Source organism: Nematolebias whitei, chromosome 14 (genome assembly GCF_014905685.2).
Source record: "Nematolebias whitei isolate Nwh7 chromosome 14, NemWhi1, whole genome shotgun sequence".
NCBI lineage: Eukaryota > Metazoa > Chordata > Actinopteri > Cyprinodontiformes > Rivulidae > Nematolebias > Nematolebias whitei.
In genome coordinates, this window is record NC_056511.1 from 93966 (window position 1) to 113892 (window position 19927).

A 19927-nucleotide genomic window follows, 5' to 3' on the forward strand; every position below is an offset into this window, starting at 1 on the left:
ATAATGCCTCTTATCTGGACAATGGCTGAGATGGGGGCTCTGAACTATTCTACGACCTTCCCTTAAAATTAAATGTCTTCACTGGCCTATATGTTTATGTATCACGTGTATTTATGTGTTGTGCTGTGGTAGGATTTTTTTTATGGCTCAAATTGTGCCCTGTCTAGGACAAGGTGTGAGAGATATTTTTTATATCATCTCTCCTCATGTTTTCTTCCCTTTTCTCATCCAAACAAAAATATTATTCTGAATAAGAATGAGAGGGCAGCGCTTTTTTATAGTAGCAGCTTCAAGCACTACGTCCATCTTTCAGACGACTGTACATGTTCTCGTTGTATCTCGGTGCAATGATAATAAAGCTTATTCTGATTCTGATTCTCTGTGATGGACTTGTGACCCGTCCAGGGTGTACCCTGCCCCTCGCACAGTGTTTGCTGGACATGGGAATCCCCATGACCCAAAATGGAAGAAGAGGGTACAAGATAATGGATGGATGGATGGATGACTGTGATTGTGATTCTGATTTATTTCATGCTGCTATGTTCATTTGTACTCATCTGCTCACACAGATTCATGCTCGTGCTACTGTTGTTCAGCATATTGATTTTGTACTATCGGTGTTTAGTGTATTCTTAGACTTGTGTATTTCTTAGTTCATATCTTAGATATTATTACTGTTTTTTATCATTTATACTTTTGTTGGATGTAACTGGGACCCTGTGTACACAATTTAATTCAATGGCAAATAAAGAAACTTTGACTTGACTTTTACTATCACTCAACCCCTGTGAATAGCAAGCAGCCATCAGGGCACTAATGATAAATTGTTAAGCTGATGGTCTTCCTTTATTATGTGAACTGCTAGTTCTATATGTGAACAAAAAACTGGTTGATCCACTATGAGAAGGGGCTATTTATAAGACTGAGTTTACTGCAGCTCCTCAGACTGAAGAAGACTTTAGATCATTTGGATGATTAGAGAAAAAGCCATCAGTGTGCTAATGATCCATTGTTAGGCTGATGCTCCTTATTGATCATGTGATCAGCTGGTTTTGGTTGTCAGCAGCAAACTGGTTAATCCACTCTGAGAAGGTGCTATTTAAGAGACTGAGCTGAATACAGCACCTCAGACTGAGGAATTCTCTTGGATGAGAGACGAAACATTTCTACATTTTTTTTGCTTTGTTTTTTGTTTTTTTGTTTTCTTGTTTTTTGAATGTCCAGAGGACCAGATTGAACTTTTTTGGATGTTCTTAATGATCTTTCTATATGGATTCATCCAAGTCCGTTTCCCATTTCAGTTTAATAGAGTTCAAACTGGTCTCATAGTATGAACTGAGCAGTGTATCTTACTGAGGGCCCCCTTAATCTGCATTTCAAAATCTTAACTACAAAATGTTTAGAGGGGTACAAAGGAAAACAATCAGGTTTGGGCTCACAAAATGCCTCATTTGCAAATATCTGAAAAACTGTGACTTGTGAATATTAAACTTCTGTACCAGCTGTTTAAAAGAGACAAACTTATCATCAACATAGAGGTCACTCCCCTTCAAGACTCGGTTGTCAAAAGTTGTATCAGCTACTGAGGGAGTAAACAAGATTATTTGACACAGGTGCCACAAACTGTAGCTTTGTAGAGTTAAATACCCTCCTGAACTGATTCTAAATCTTACCCACCCAGATCACAATTGGGTTAGAAGTGTACGTTGAAATTGGTTGTTTAAGATTTTGTATTTTAACAACAAACCCAGAACTCATTATAACTGTAAGACTAGAAAATTCATTTAGTGAGCTATGATACAATGCGTTTTTGTTTGACAATAAAACTTGATTTCTTCACAGTGAAACCTGTAGAAACGAAAAAGGGATTTCAATGAACTGCAGCAACAAACGTGAGTGAATCTGTTTTTGGGTTGTTCAGACTGACTGAATGTTTTTATAATTTCAGGATTTGAATAAATCTGTTTGTTTTTAGCTTGTGGAGAGTGTCTGCTAAGACCTGCTCTGACCAACCATTTAGACCAATCTGATGTCAGGAAAGCTATTGATGGTGAGAATATAAGTTCTTCTATGTATCGCTGAGGTCTTCATAGCCCTGTTGATTTCATTCAATGTGGTTTGTTTCTGACATTTGAAGGAAGAGTGGTGGGTGGGGTTGATGCTATAAAAGGGGCATGGCCTTGGATGGTGTCTCTTAATTGGAGAGGGAGCCATGCTTGTGGAGCTTCACTGATTGACCATGACTGGCTGCTGACAGCTGCACACTGTGTCTATGGGTGAGAAAAATATGTAATTAATTGTAGAAGACAGATTATTTCTAGGAAGAGAGGAGGGGCTTCTGAAGTGTCACCTGTCCATGAAAAGCTTTAGGGAGAACCAAACACTCAAGTGACCTACTGAACTGTTCAGAGTAGCCTGCAGGTGTCACTACACCTGCTGTTCTTCTGATTATTTGTTGTCTTTGTCCAGTCTATGAAAATAATCTATTTACCCGTCTCTACAGGAGAAATGTTCACTTGGAGTCCTGGTCAGCCATCCTTGGACTTCATGCTCAGAGTGACATGAACTCTGTAGATGTTCAAACCCGACGTGTCGATCACATCATCATGAACAAGCAATACAACAGAAAAACCAAACAGGCCGACATAGCACTGATGCATCTGCAGCAGCCCGTTAACTTCACCAGTATGTACCTGAAATGCCCTGAGATTCTGTCCAACCCATGATTGGCTCTGAGTGATTTTACAAATGTCCCTGCATGTGTGTTTCAGAATGGGTGCAGCCAGTGTGTTTACCTGCTGAAGGTCAGAGTTTCACAGCAGGAAAAAAGTGTTTCATTGCTGGATGGGGACGAGAAGCTGAGGGAGGTAAGACAAAACAATCAGTGATATGCAGTCAGGAGAGGCAGGTAAGACAGTGCCACTCCTGTCGTCATAACAAGTAAAATACTAACAATAAGAGAAAATACATTTAACCACTTGACTGATCTATAAAACTGTTTTATAAAACGGTTTTCTGAATTATTTCAACACTTCAATGGTCAAAATTGTGGAATTTACACATTACCTGTTAAACCAATGCAGGATGAGGCAGTGTAGTGCTCTGGTTCACCTCTGGTGGTGCTGTGTCATATATAATATATGAAGTAGGCGGTTGGACCATGCTCATTGCTGTCCCTCTTTATATTGCCAATATACATGTTTGATTACGCATGTGCTACACATGCTGATGTTCTACAGTCTGTCTAATATATTAAATGAATGTGTCTGACATATTTCTTCTTTCTAATCGGCCATAAACGCACAGTGAAAATACACAGAGTGAGGCAGACATTACCATGCTGCACCAATATGGGGCAGTGCTGCCCCATAGGGACAATGAAACATTGCTGTATGTTCTTCTGTTACGCAGAGGAGTGGTGGGGGGTTGTAGCAAATCGGTACATTTGATTAAATTTATTTAGACAAAATGGATGATCATATCTCAAAATTAAGGGATTTTTCAAAACTCATCATCATTTTTCCAAACTCAATCATCTTAAAATAAATGTCATATGATATATGTGTTTTTATTTATCTCTGAATGTTATGAAAACACCTTGTATCTGTGACTTTCCTTCCCTCCATTGATTACAGTGACATTATTTACATGAATGCTCCTACAAGCACCCTGCAGATGTTGGATGCTGTCTATCATGGTGAACTAAGATTTATAGCTGGCTGTGATTATCGTACCCACCACTGCACCCTGTATTCACTGGTTAACTGGACATCATTAACTTCACGCAGACTCTCTGCCTGGTACATTTTCATCATTAAATCACTTCTTGGTCTGCTGCCTTCATACATCTCCTACATGTCTCTGCATGAGTGCAGCTACAGTGTGCGCTCTAAGAACGATATTACATGCAGTGTTCCCTCAGTGCAGACTGAACTAGGCAAAAGGGCCTTCTCCTAATCCGCTCCTGTTTCCTGGAATATCTTACAAGAAGATCTGAAGCTCTCGACCTTGACCTCTCTAAGTGGCTTTAAGAATCTGTTGGACTCCTGGCAGGGACCAATGCAGACATGTTTCTGTTTTTAGCTTTTTACATTCGCCTTAGAATCTAGCTGTTTTTTGTTACTTTTCTTTTTTTTAGCCATCCTATTTGTAAAAAAAAAAGTGTATGACTTTTTATAACTGTTCATTGTTGTCACTGTTGTCCATTGTTGTCATCATTCTTTGTTGAAATCAGGTCTCTCTTGTAAATGAGTCCTCGAGGCTTATTGGGATTTACCTGTCTAAATAAAGGTTGAATGAATTAATTTATGTATTTAAAATGAGAGGCGTGTGGAGTTGATTAAAGCATAAATAAATTACTTTTTAAAATGAAAAAAGGGGCTAAATTGAAATATAAGCTTCTATTTTCAGAGTCAGAGAGTCAGTGCCTCACCTGTCAGAAACCACACTCCAAGTCACTGAGAACAAAACACATAATTACACAAAAATATATCATTGTATATCCTGATGCATGCCCAATAATCCAGGTAGAAAAATCCAAAAAAGTTCAATCTGGTCCTCTGGACATTAAAAAAAAATATATATATATATATATAGAAACGTTTCGTCTCTCATCCAAGAGACTTCCTCAGTCTGAGGTGGTTTTCAGCTCAGTCTCTTAAATAGCACCTTCTCAGAGTGGATCAACCAGTTTGCTGCTGACAACCAAAACCAGTTGCTCACATGATCAAGAAGGACCATCATGCTAACAGTGGATCATTAGCACACTGATGGCTGTTTACTATTCACAGGGGGCTGAGTGATACTAGCAATCACAGCATTGTAAGAGGGGGACAGTTGAACCCAGAGGCCTCCACCCCTGTTTAATGATGGACGATTTCTTTTCACAAAGTTGGCCTCCTTTACTCCTCTCTCAAACCATCGTTCCTCTCTGTCCAGGATATGAACATCTTCATCCTTGAAAGAGTGACCGCTGGCCTGGAGATGAGTGTAGACCACAGAATCCTGGCCTGATGATGTTGATCTTCTGTGCTGGGCCATCCTTTTGGCCAGTGGCTGTTTAGTTTCCCCGATGTAAGACTGATCACAGCCCTCCTGACACTGAACAGCACACACAATATTACAAATACATCATCCCTTTAGTTGGCAGCTCAGAACACCACATACAGAACATCATGGACTTTGTGGATAAGGTGAGGGATGTCATCATGGAGACTGATGAAACAATGGTATCTTTTGATGTCACATCACTCTTTACGTGCATTCCTGTTGATGATGCAGTAGAGGTGGTCAGTTTAAGATTAAAATCAGACACCACTCTGAGCAGCAGGATCACGCTTTCCACAGAACAACTGTGTCATCTCTTGAAACTGTGCCTGCAGTCAACCTATTAGCATATGGGGAGCAATATTGTAGACAGAAACATGGGTGTGCTATGGGGTCTCCAGTTTCTCCTATTGTTGCCAACCTATACATGGAGGAGGTAGAAAAGAGAGCCTTGATGTCCTTTTCAGGGACACCACCAAGTCATTGGTTCAGGTACGTTGACGACACCTGGGTTAAAATTAAATCTCAGGAAGTCCAACATTTTACTGACCACATCAACTCTGTGGATAAATACATCAAGTTCACACGAGAAGTCGTAAAAAATGGCAGGTTGGCTTTCTTGGACTGTGAGGTCTCAGTCTCTGATAGAGGACATTTGCAAACCGAGGTGTAACGCAAACCCACCCACACAGACCAGTATTTGCAGTTTGACTCCCATCACCCTTTGGAGCACAAGTTAGGAGTCATCAGGACTCTGTATCACAGAGCAGACAGCATCCCCACTAGCTCAGGAGCCAGGCAGAAGGAGAAATCCTACACAAAACAGGCTCTAGAGCAATGTGGATATCCTAACTGGGCCTTCCTGAAAGCAGAGAAGAAACCCAAACAGGACTCCAGTCAGCCATCAGGTGAAAAGGAGGAACCCAGACCAGTGGTCATTCCATATGTTGAGGGAGTATCAGAGAAACTGAGACGTTTATTTTCTAAACATAACGTCCCAGTGGCTTTTAAACGCCAAAATACATTACGGCAAAGACTGGTTCATCCCAAAGATCCAGTCCCCTGGCACAAACAGAGTAATATTGTGTGTGCTGTTCAGTGTCAGGAGGGCTGTGATCAGTCTTACATCGGGGAAACTAAACAGCCACTGGCCAAAAGGATGGCCCAGCACAGAAGATCAACATCATCAGGCCAGGATTCTGTGGTCCACACTCATCTCCAGGCCAGCGGTCACTCTTTCAAGGATGAAGATGTTCATATCCTGGAAAGAGAGGAACGATGGTTTGAGAGAGGAGTAAAGGAGGCCATCTTTGTGAAAAGAAATCGTCCATCATTAAACAAGGGGTGGAGGCCTCTGGGTTCAACTGTCCCCCTCTTACAATGCTGTGATTGCTAGTATCACTCAGCCCCCTGTGAATAGTAAACAGCCATCAGTGTGCTAATGATCCACTGTTAGGCTGATGGTCCTTCTTGACCATGTGAGCAGCTGGTTTTGGTTGTCAGCAGCAAACTGGTTGATCCACTCTGAGAAGGTGCTATTTAAGAGACTGAGCTGAAAACAGCACCTCAGACTGAGGAAGTCTCTTGGATGAGAGACGAAACGTTTCTATATTTTTTTGCTTTGTTTTGTTTTTTGTTTTTTTTGAATGTCCAGAGGACCAGATTGAACTTTTTTGGATATCATTGTATAGACACAAACTGCAGCAGTCTGAAAAATTGCAAACATAACAGAAAAATAATCAAGGCTGAATGATAATATTCATGTAGATTCCCTACAGAATTCAAAAAGCGTTCAATACAAAAACAACTGGACTTTATTTGTAACAGAAGACGTTTCGCTCCTCATCCGAGGAGATTTCTCAGTTCAAATAGCAGTGAGTGTGAGATTCGGGTTATAAGACTGAGTGAGATGCAAACAAGAAAATCTCACCCCCAGCAGTTTAAAATTCAACTCCACGATCAAAGGACACAGAGCAGAAGGAATACTCCTGAAAGCTCAAAACAAGCTGCTCAGTGAGAGAATAAGACAGATCCACTTCACCATTGAAGCTCTCTCACTTAAAATGGATCAGACCCTCCAGAAACTGTCTACTCTGCTACCACTTCCTCTTTTCGAAGAAGTATCTTGTTTTGTTGAAAAGGCCCAGCTATCACAGCATCAAAAGAGCAAGGAACGTCAAAAAGGTAAGTCTCTTAAATTACAGCAAAGATCTGTTTTCTCATCACAAACCATCAGTCAAGATCAGGAGTTTGGCGCCAACGCAAATTTTCAGGACCAGTGGGTTAGAAATTTGTCTAACAGGACCTTGACACAACCTGTGAAAGATGTGTTGGCAAAAGGACTAAATTTTTCCATCTCGCCACAAGAAATACCTGTTGTGGAACTAATCACGGCCACTGAATCCGCGATTAGGAACAACAACTTGACGGAAACAGAGGCAGAACAACTCAGAATGAAAATATCAGCAACCCTCTCCAGTGCCAAACTGCCTCCTTCAAACCTCACACCATAGGAATGGAAAGCTGTAACATCACTCAGCCAGGACCAAAACATCACCATTTTACCAGCTGATAAAGGAAGATGCACAGTAGTCCTCAACACTTCTGATTACCAGGAAAAAATAACTACACTACTGAGCGACAGCAACACCTACGAGACTCTGAAGAGGGACCCAACCAGCACCTATACAAATAAAGTCACAGATTACCTACAAAAACTTGAAAAAGAGAAAACAATCAATCGATCGTTGTATTATAGATTATACCCAGGGAAGCCACTCCCTGTCTTTATGGACTTCCAAAAATCCACAAAGAAGGAGCACCACTCAGACCCATCGTCAGCAGTATGAACTCAATGACGTACAATATTGCTAAACGGGTGGCTGTGGCTGAGTGGTAAGAGCAGTCGTCCTCCAATGCAAGAGTTGGGGGTTCGAATCCACCAGCAGTCACATGCCGAAGTGTCCCTGGGCAAGACACTGAACCCCTCGCCTCCGATGTGTGTCCCATCGGTGTATGAATGTGATAAAGCTCTGATTAGTCTCATTAGAATTTGTTCAGTTAGCTTTGTAGAGATCTAGTAGAGTGCTGTATGAATGGGTAAATGAGGACACAGATTGTAGTATAAAGCGCTTTGAGAATCATGAAATAAGATAGAAAGGCACTATATAAGTACAGTCCATTTACCATTTAAACATCTGGCTGGTATTTTAGCTCCTCTTGTTGGAAACACACCTCATCACATAAAGAACTCCATTGATTTTGCTAACAAAATTCAACATTTGAAACTAACCCCAGGAGAAACCCTTGTATCGTACGATGTGACTTCTCTTTTCACTTGCATACCCATCTCTGAAGTGGTAGAAACCATCAGAAAATAACTTCTACAAGACAAGGACTTAATCAACAGGACCAACTTCACCCCAGACCAGATCTGTACCCTGTTGGATCTCTGCCTCTCCACCACTTATTTCAAGTTCAATGACAGTTTTTACAAACAGAAGTATGGCTGTGCCATGGGATCTCCAGTGTCACCCATTTTTGCCAATCTCTACATGGAGGAAGTGGAACAGAGAGCCCTAAAGTCCTTTGAGGGAACAACACCAAGCCATTGGTTCCGATATATGGATGATACCTGGATCAAAATCCAAGCCAAGGAAATAGAAGCATTCACCAGACACGTTAACTCAGTCGATAACGACATCTAGATCACCAGAGAGGATGCAAACGACAACAAGCTACCTTTTTTGGACTGTTTAGTTCAGATGGAAAGAGAGGACAGCCTCAACATTGAAGTGGACAGAAAACCAACCCACACAGACCAGTATCTTCTGTTTGACTCTCACCATCCACTGGAACACAAACTCTCTTCATCAGAACTTTACAGCATCAGGCCGAACGCATCCCCACAAAGACAGAAGGGAAGGAAAAGGAACAGAAACACATCCAAGATGCTCTTCAAACATGTGGATATCCTAACTGGGCTTTTGTCAAGTCAGCGAGGAAATCTACAAAGCACACTAATAAACAGAAAAAGGAGAACAACAGATGTAAAAACATTGCCATCCCTTGTTTTGCTGGAGTATCAGAGAAATTCAGAAGGATTTTCAACAAACACAACATCCCAATACATTTCAAACCCAGCAGGACTCTCAGACAGAGGCTGGTCCACCCTAAGGACAAAACACCTATACACAAACAGAGCGGTGTAGTGTATGCGATCCAGTGCAGCGTGGACTGTCCAGACCTCTACATTGGAGTAACTAAACAGCCTCTTCACATACACATGGCTCAACACAGGAGAGCCAGCTCTTCAGGACAAGATTCAGCTGTTCACCTCCACCTCACAGATAAGGGACACTCTTTTGAGACCGAGAACACAGATGGATGGGGGGGGGGGCAATTTATGTAAAAAGAGAAAAGCCGTCTCTTAACAGAGTAGGAGGCCTCAGATTTCCACTTTCCAAAACATATAATACAACTTTAAGACTGATTCCCAGCCAGTTTTCACACCTGATGGGAACAGAGGGGCCTCGTCTGTGAATTAGGGTAACAAAGACTTTTGGGGGGCACCTACTGACCAGAACCTCTCTCCATAAGAACAGTTTCTTCCCCTCTGCTGTTGGACTCCTGAACACTCATAATGCTACCTCATAATTTCTGCTTTGGTCACATTACATCCATCCATCCATCCATCCATTATCTTTACCCGTTTATTCCATTTTGGGTCATGGGGGTCGCTGGTGCCCATGTCCAGCAATCACTGTGCGAGGGGCGGGGTACACCCTGGACGGGTCGCAAGTCCATCACAGGGCCACATAGAGACAAACGAGACAAACAACCATTCACTCTCTCACTCACACCTAGGGACAATTTAGAGTTACCAATCAGCCTAACATGCATGTTTTTGGTCTGTGGGAGGAAACCGGAGCACCCGGAGAAAACCCACGCATGCACGGAGAGATCATGCAAACTCCACCCAGAAGGCCCCTGGACCGGGGTTTGAACCAAGGACCTTCTCGCTGAGAGGCAGCAGCTCTACCAGTTGTGCCACCGTGCTGCCCCGGTCACATTACATCTGTATTATAATTGAATACTCCATCTGTACTGTTTTCTAAGCTTTTTTATTGTTTTCTATTGTATGGGTGTACATATGGTTATGTTGTGTTTTTAATTTTACTTTATTTGTGGGTGTACACAGGTCTTATGTCTTATGTAATGTTCTCATTTTTACTTAATTTTTACTTTTTTTACTTTATTTTACTTTATTACTATTCGCACCTTATGTCGAAGCAAATTCCTAGTTTGTGAACCTTGTTCATTGACATGGCAATAATAAACTGATTCTGATTCTGTTAAGGTGTTGAGGTGTGAATTGCCAGTCTACATATGTGTGTGTGTCTTATCTCACTCAGCCTTAAGCCCCCAGTATACTGCCGCGTACGTCCATACGCAGAGGTAGGCTCGTATGTACGCCGAGATACGAGCGTACCCCCCAGGGCATGTCCGTGCAAAGCTCAAATTTTTATGACTGCATATGCGTACGTGGTGTCGCACAATAAACTGCCCAGCGATGGACTGTTTTGTATGCGACACCAATGTATTAAATTCCCCTTCTTCATCTCTGATCTGGCCTTTTCTTCTTTTTTTTTTTTTGCCAAGAGGCAGTGATCTCTTCCTCCTCCGTTGATGCCATCACTGAAATAGTGAGAAATGAAGGAATTTGTCACGAGCGAATTAAACTCAGGTCCAGCATGGCTACGGGAGGGTCTGGAGATTTCCTGGTGGGCTGGTCTTATGTGTGGTCTGTAGAGCCAGCGCTCTCTGTTTTTATATATATATATATATATTTTTTTTTTTTTAGGTCTTTTTATTAACAACATATAAACACAGAACACTGCTGCGGCTGCGGCTGCCAGCGCACGCTTTTTTGTCTTTTTTCCAACCTGTCAATCAATCCAGTAGGCGTGTCAGCAAATGACCAATCGGCAACCTCTATTTGTCCCGAAGGTAAACGTCCCTTGTCTGTGAAGCTGCTCCGCAGCTGCTCGGGGTGTACACTGGAGTACAAAGTCTGAACCCTCTGCGTACAGTACACGCGTACATACGCGTGAACGGACGTACGCAGCAGTATACTGGAACCTTTATAACCTGAATCTCTCACTCACTGCTATTTGAATTGAGAAAGCTCCTCAGATGAGGAGCGAAACGTCTTCTGTTACAAATAAAGTCCAGTTGTTTTTGTATTGAACGCTTTTTGAATTCATCATGTCCTGGATGACTGAGAATCTTCACCAGCATATTCCCTACAGAAACAGTGCCTGTTGATAAATTTTCTGACCACAGCAGGAAAACATGTTTATTTCAAGATATCATATTTTCAGGTCAAAAATGTTGCAATCCATACCAAGAAAACATAGTAGTCTAAAAAAGTTAAATTTGGTCTTCTGGACATTCAAAAAAAATTGTAGAAATGTTCCGTCTTACATGCGAAAGACTTGCTCAGTCTGAGGTGATTTATTCAGCTCAGTCTTATAAATAGCACCCTCTCACAGTGGATCAATCATTTTGCTGCTGACAGCCAAAAGCAGCTGCTCACATGATCAAGGAGGACCATCAGCCTAACAAGGGATCATTAGCACACTGATGGCTGGCTGGAGTCCTGTTTGGGTTTCTTCTCTGCTTTCAGGAAGACTCATTTAGGATATCCACATTGCTCTAGAGCCCGTCTTGTGCGGGATTTCTCCTTCTGCCTGGCTCCTGAGTTAGTGGGGACGCTGTCTGCTATGTCGTACAGAGTCCTGATTTCTAACTTGTGCTCCAAAGGGTGATGGGAGTCAAACTGCAAATACTGGTCTGTGTGGGTGGGGCGTATGTGTTTCAGAATGGGTGCAGCCAGTGAGTTTACCTGCTGAAGGTCAGAGTTTCACAGCAGGAAAAAAGTCTTTCATTGCTGGATGGGGAGGAGAGGCTGAGGGAAGTAAGACAAAACAATCAGTGATGTGCAGTCAGGAGAGGCAGGTAAGACAGTGCCACTCCTGTCATCATAACAAGTAAAATACTAACAATAAGAGAAAATATATTTAACCACTTGACTGATCTATAAAACTGTTTTATAAAACGGTTTTCTGAATTATTTCAACACTTCAATGGTCAAAATTGTGGATTTTGCACATTACCTGTTCAACCAATGCAGGGTGAGGCAGTGTAGTGCTCTGGTTCATCCACTTTGGTTGATCCGCTCTGAGAAGGTGCTATTTATAAGACTGAGCTGAATACAGCTCCTTAGACTGAGTAAGTCTTTCGAATGAAAGATTAAATGTTTCTACATTTTTTTTTTGTTTTGCTTTGGGGTTTTTTTGTTTTTGTTTTTTTGAATGTCCCGAGGAGCATATTTAACTTTTTAGATTAAATTAAATTAGTCCAATAAATCTAGAAAGTCCTTCACTGACCGCTTCTCCTGACAACACACGTGAATAGTAAAGTCCCCAATGATTAAAACGTGATTGGATCTTTGTGTGAAATCAGCCAGAAAATCAGATAATTCACTTGTTAAGTCCTTGGATTGAGGGGGGCGGTAAACGAATGCGCACAGAACTGGAGGAGAATGTCCGAGTTCAAAGACGCTCAGCTCAAAGCTGGAGCAGGATACTGAGGTTTCCAACTGTTTACAGGCCAAGTTTGGTTTAAAGACTGCTATTAATCCACCACCGTGCCGACCTGATGGCCACGGGGCATTAAAACACAGACAGTCCAGAGGTAATAATTCCACCAGGGCACTGGACTCACCAATAGACAACCAAGACTCAGTGATGCAGAGAAAATCCAACCTCTTGTCTGGAAAAGCATGGTGACTGTTTAGCTTGATGTAGTCGCTTGGTGTGTCAAAAGCTTCATCTTTTACATACATTTTCTTGAGCACTGGTGGAGAAGGAGTTTGTCCAGATCTCCTTGGAGTGAATGATGGTGCTTTTGATGCCGGTTTGACCTGAGGTATTTTTCCTTTATGTGACTTTAGTTTGGTTTGGTGTTGCACGTACTCCATAGTTCTCTGTCTGATGACTTGTGGTGGGACTGCACTCTTTACACTTTTTTCCTTGCCTTGTTCAGCTGCTGCGGCAGCTTCTAGAACCTCTGCTCTTGCTGTAGCAGCTGCAACTTCTTTCTCCATCTCTAGCATCTTTAAATCCAGTTCTAGAGTTGCTTGTTGTTTTTTTAATTTCTAATTGACTCTTACTGTAGGAGGCTTTAGTGTTTGTGGCTTCGGCAGAGGCTTATGCAAAGCTGGCTGCTTCCAATATGCGGGACTTTGAGGATGACTTTAAGGATGAGTGCTTGGAGCTAGAGTGTTTTGATTTGGAGCTAGCTTTTGATGCTTTAGCTTCAGCATTATCCATTTCTTCTGCCTTTTCCTCATGAGCGTTGTCCATCTCTGTGGCATAAGTTTTATCTTCCACCAACTGCTGATGTGGCTTTTCACTGTACTGTTATCACTACATGTTGGACACACTGTGTATGTCAACGTAGATCAACAACAATCCAAACTCGTTTTTCATGAGCCAGGAAACTAAGCGCCTTGCTCCTTTATTAAGGTCTTCTTGACAGCTTACAATTCTTTACAATTGTGGCTTGAAAAGATAATTGAAAAGGGTCGAGTGAAAAGTCATTGCTTTTGAAGGTGTAAATAAAGATTTAGGACATTTAGTGAAGTTTATATATGGATAGGCAGGTTTTCTCTGTAAAACGGTTTTCCAACTGAAAACTGCTTCTGCTACCCATAATCAGAGTCAGAGTCAGAGTCAGAGATTCTTTATTGTCATTCGCACCTCATGTGGTACATGTGGTGGAGCGAAATTATGTACACAGGGTCCCAGTTACATCCAACAATAAAATGTAAAAGAAAAACAGTAATAACATCTAAGATATGAACTAAGAAAAACATCAACTAAATATACACTAAGCACTCATAACATAAAAACATTGAACATCAGCACAAACATGAACATGAGTCTGCGTGAGCGGACGTGCACGCATGAACACATCAACATTGAAACAGATCAGCAGCAACATGATGCGGTTTTTCACAGTGATCATTCTAGTCAGAGATTCATGAGTCCAACAGCCTCAGGGTAGAAGCTGCTCCTCAGTCCAGTGGTTCTACACCCAATGCTCCTCAACCTCCCCCCTGAGGGGAGTGGGGCAAAAAGTGTGTGTGCTGGGTGAGTGAGGTCCCCCACGATGCAGGTAGCCCCCCTCCCACATCTAGAGGTGTAGATGTCTGTGATGGTGGGGAGGCTGACTCCGACAGTCTTCTGTGCAGCCTTCCCCACTCTCTGCAAAGTGTCTGCAGAGCCAGGTAAAAATTTGCTTTTGAAAAGTTTTTTCTTTTTCTCAAACATCCCAACACAGGTTCATTAAGATTAACATCATTCATGCATGAATGTCACTCAAAAAACTATTTATTGGGATAAAATATATGTGTGTGTATATATATACACACACACACACATACATATATATATATATATATATATATATATATATATATATATATATATATATATATATATATATATATATATATATATATATATATACACATATAACTTTTTTTTATTTTTTTGCAGACAAAATATACTGTATATAAAACTATCAAGACTCAAGACTTTTGTACAGTACTGTGTTTGCTTTAGGAGCTCCCAACATCAGAGTCAGAGTCAGAATCTCTCTATTGTCATTCGCACCCCATGTGGTACATGTGGTGGAGCGAAACCATGCACACGGGGTCCCAGTTACATCCAACAACAAAATGTATAAGAAAAACAGTAATAACATCTAAGTTATGAACCAAGAAAAACATCAACCAAATATACACTAAGCACTCATAACATAAAACATGGAACATCAGCACAAACATGAACATGAGTCTGTGAGCAGATGTGCATGCACGAACACACCAACATTGAAACTGATCAGCAGCAACACGAAAGAGATCAGCAGCAACATGATATGGTCTTTCACAGTGACCATTCTAGTTAGAGATTCATGAGTCTAACAGCCTCAGGGTAGAAGCTGTTCCTCAGTCCAGTGGTTCCACACTCAATGCTCCCCAACCTCCCTCCCGAGGGGAGCGGGGCAAAAAGTGTGTGCGCTGGGTGAGCGGGGCCCCCCACGACGCAGGCGGCCCTCCTCCCGCATCCGGAGGTGCAGACGTCCGTGACGGTGGGGAGGCCGATTCCGACAGACCCCTGTGCTGCCCCCACCACTCTCTGCAAAGCCCTTCTTTCTGCAGCTGTGCAGCCTCCATGCCACACACTGATGCTCGAGCACAGGATAATTTCCATAATGCATCGCAACCTCAGAATTCAATTTCAAAATAAAATGCAGATAAACCGAAAATGACTGTACAGAAGTTATTACATAAATGACCATCTTTTTTAACATGAATCACCACAGATGAATCATGACATTTCCACCACCAACCTATCACAAACCATTATTATTTTCTTTTTCATCTAAGTTAATATTCTTTAATATGTGCTTGTTGTGATATTTTCCTCGCAAAACACAAAAAATTTCAAAAAACAATCAGTGATTATATTGAGTTTTTTTATCTGATCTCGCAACAGGAAATTAACCTCCAAACCGGAAGTGAAAATTCAAGTTACTGAAAGTTCAGTAAACATTTGAAAAGTGCATGAAATGCAAAAATGGCAGTTTTCTATTACCCAAATTTCCTAGAATGGAATCAGAGTAGGAGGATTTTTTTTAAGTGGACTGCAGCCAGCAAATAAACAATGATTTGGAAGAAGGGGATCAAGACTACTGCCATCCTTCCACGTGTACGGTGAATGCTGCTAACACTGCTAGCGCTGGACAGCTGGAGTGTCTAAGCAGAAGTCTTTGAAATGGACCAAGACGACCACTTATTCAAAAATACCTGTCACGTCTATTTGGAGTGCAACAGAGAACTTTTAACAAAGGCTGGCTCACAGAATGAGGAACTTTTACTCTTGGCCGGCCCATTTGTGCTGAGCTCCACTGAAGTGATAAAGGAATATCCATCCATCCAGCCATTATCTTTACCCGTTTATTCCATTTTGGGTCACGGGGGTCACTGGTGCCCATGTCCAGCAATCACTGTGCAAGGGGCGGGGTACACCCTGGACGGGTCGCAAGTTCATCACAGGGCCACATAGAGACAAATGAGACAAACAACCATTCACTCTCTCACTCACACCTAGGGACAATTTAGAGTTACCAATCAGCCTAACATGCATGTTTTTGGACTGTGGGAGGAAACCGGAGTACCCGGAGAAAACCCACGCATGCACGGAGAGAACATGCAAACTCCACCCAGAAAGACCCCTGGACCGGGGTTTGAACCAAGGACGTGCTCGCTGAGAGGCAGCAGCTCTACCAGTTGTGCCACCGTGCTGCCTGATAAAGGAATAAATCAGGTAAAAAGTGATTTACTTCAGTTTGTTCACTCAAAAGATTAATTTGAACAAATCGTTTGTGTGAGACACAACACTACAGTGGACCAGATCTTCATCCTTGCAGAGCAGCTAGATGTACTGGGAGTTGGACTCTCCAGTCTTCATATGTTCAGTAGATCTGGAGGATATTCACAGTCATGTTCCTTGAGATGTAGCATGGGGAAGTTCTTCATGAGTAAAGGACACTATGTCACTTTATGGACTATTAAATCCCTGAAAAAGCAAAAGAAGCAATCTATCTTCATCACAGAGTCAGGATCATTACTGATGTGAAATATATGAGTCAGAGTCAGAGTCAGAGTCAGAGTTTCTTTATTGTCATTCGCACCTCATGTGGTACATGTGGTGGAGCGAAATTATGTACACGGGGTCCCAGTTACATCCAACAATAAAATGTCTAAGAAAAACAGTAATAACATCTAAGATATGAACTAAGAAAAACATCAACTAAATATACACTAAGCACTCATAACATAAAACATTGAACATCAGCACAAACATGAAGTCAGTAGTCTTACCTATGATCTGTCTCACATGTTTGTGTTCCAGGTACTCTCCCTGATGTACTCAAGGAGGCACAAGTTCCTCTGGTAGACCAGGACACATGTCAGCACTTGTTACCTGAGTACACCATCACCACCAGTATGCTGTGTGCTGGGTACCCCGAAGGTGGAGTCGACTCATGTCAGGTACAAACTTATCTTAACCTCAGATACATTAAGGTAACTGCTGAAATGGACTTAAGTATTGTGAGACAACTGTTCAGATGGACTTGTACAGTCAGGTTACTGCTTCCATGGACTCAGGTGTAGCCAGGTAACTGTTCAGATGGACTAAGGGGGTGGCTGTGGCTGAGTGGCTAGGGCAGTTGTCCTCCGATGCAAGAGTTGGGTGTTTGATTCCACCAGAAATCACATGCCAAAGTGTCCCAGGGCAAGACCCCCCCCCCCCATTGCCTCCAATGTGTGTCCCATTGGTGTAAGGATATGATAAAGCACTGATTAATCTTCCTATAGATATAGTAAAGCACTGATTAATCTTCCTATAGATATAGTAAAGCACTGAATGAATGGGTAAAAGAGGGCACATATTGTAGTGTAAAGCACTTTATTTCTTGGCTAAATAGAAAGGTGCTATATAATCAGAATCAGAATAAGCTTTATTATCATTGCACCGAGATACAACGAGAACATGTACGTACAGTCGTCCGAAAGATGGGCATAGTGCACGAAGCTGCTACTATAGAAAAGCACTGCCCTTTTATTCTTATTCAGAATAATATTTTGCTTAGAAGAGAAAAGGGAAAAAAACATGATGAGAGACGGTATTAAAAAAAAATCTCTCACACCGTGTCCTAGACAGGGCATACCATACCATACCAATTTATTTATAGAGCACTTAAAACAGCAACAAGGCCAACCAAAGTGCTGTACAAAAGAAAACAAACATGCACAGCGGACAGGAAAACATAAAATAGAAATACAGATACAAATAGCAGCAAAAGCTAACTAAAATGGCCAACAGAGTAGAGAACAGACCGGACCCAAACAAATCCCAACGTGGCATGATTTGAGGTATCAAAAAAACTTAGCAAAGCAACATAAATAGACGTTATACAAGTACTTATAAGCCCAGTGAAGACATTGAATTTTTATGGGAAAGTCGTAGCATAGTCCAGACCCCCCCCCCCCCCCCAGCCATTGTCCAGATAAGAGGTGTTGTTTATCATCAGCTCAGTTGAGGTTCTGTCACATGTTCACGGCCTTGGGAAAGGGAGGGGTGAGGAGACAGACAAAGCATCTTTGTTTTTTCTAAACAGGCCAGGAGGAGTTGAGATAAGTCTGTCATCAAGGGCACAGTTTTGAATCAGGCAGAACTTGTGAATTGCTGTTTTTGCCTTTTAAAGTCTCACTGGTATATTCCTCTGATGGAAACTCCAAACAGCCGAATTGATTCCTTAAATATGAGCACACAGCTTCTCCAAGATTATTCCCACCTTCATGTGTACTGCTTGAGAGTTCACAGTTTTGATAACAGCTGCACCAGCTGAGAAAAGAGTGCAAGCATGGAAGCGTGCGGGGGGGGGGGGGGGGGGTTGCGGGTAAGGAGCACTGGAAAAACACATCTGAATTCACGTAGTACAGAGAGAGAAAAAAGTACTGTCCATTTACCAGTTTACTAAAGTACAGTCAGTTATCCTGATGCATGCTCAATAGTCCAGGTAGAAAAATCAAAAAAAGTTCAATGTGATTCACAGAATCAGCCATCCGCAACAACAAAATGAAAGAGGGTGAAGCAGAACAGCTCAGAATCAAAGTTTTATCCTGCCTCAGCAATGCCAAACCATCAACTTCCAACATCAGTAGAGAGGAAAGGGATGCACTCACCACTCTTAGCAAGGACAAAAACATCATCATTCTCCCAGCAGACAAAGGAAGGTGCACAGTGATTTTGAACCAGAAAGACTATCATGAGAAAGTTATGACACTCCTTAGTGACTTAAACACTTATGAACCTCTGAAAAGAGATCCAGGAAGTGGTTACAAGAAGAAATTGATAGATTGCCTGAAAATTTTGGAGCAGGACAAGGCTATTGACCGTTTTCTGTACCACAGACTGTACCCAGGGGAGGCCACACCTAGTCTGTATGGTTTACCTAAAATCCACAAACAAGGTGTACCTTTAAGACCAATCGTTAGCATGATTAACTCTGTCACTTACAATGTTGCCAAATATCTGGCTTCTGTACTCATCCCTTTAGTTGGCAGCTCAGAACACCACATACAGAACACCATGGACTTTGTGGATAAGGTGAGGGATGTCATCATGGAGACTGATGAAACAATGGTCTCTTTTGATGTCACATCACTCTTTATGTGCATTCCTGTTGATGACCCCCTGTGAATAGTAAACAGCCATCAGTGTGCTAATGATCCATTGTTAGGCTGATGGTCCTTCTTGACCATGTGAGCTGCTGGTTTTGGTTGTCAGCAACAAACTGGTTGATCCACTCTTAGAAGGTGCTATTTAAGAGACTGAGCTGAATACAGCACCTCAGACTGAGGAAGTCTCTCGGATGAGAGACGAAACGTATCTACATTTTTTTTGCCTTTTTTTTTTTTTTTTAATGTCCAGAGGACCAGATTGAACTTTTTTGTACTGTCAGTTAATTGCTGAAATAGACTTAGGTAGAGTGAAATAACTAATAAGATGGACTCAGGTACATTAAATTAAAATAAATTCAGTTTATTTACATAGCTTCAAGTCTGAACAGAAGTCATCTCATGGCACTGTACAACAACATTCACATATATTATAAAAGACAATTAGTAAAAGTTGTAGTGAACTTGACCTGATGTCAAAACTAAGCCTAAGGTCAAAAC

General features: G+C 41.8%; 1 protein-coding gene across 1 annotated transcript in view; it reads left to right on the forward strand.

Moving 5' to 3' along the window:
* The first annotated feature begins 2148 nt into the window (after positions 1–2148).
* The window catches only part of LOC119420353 (enteropeptidase), a 35690-nt gene continuing 17911 nt past the window's right edge, over positions 2149–19927 (forward strand). The window contains exons 1-4 of the mRNA XM_037687736.1: positions 2149–2276; positions 2504–2685; positions 2772–2867; positions 17094–17233. Coding sequence (XP_037543664.1) covers positions 2185–2276; positions 2504–2685; positions 2772–2867; positions 17094–17233 — 510 coding nt within the window. The 5' untranslated portion in view covers positions 2149–2184. The remainder of the gene's footprint in view (positions 2277–2503; positions 2686–2771; positions 2868–17093; positions 17234–19927) is intronic.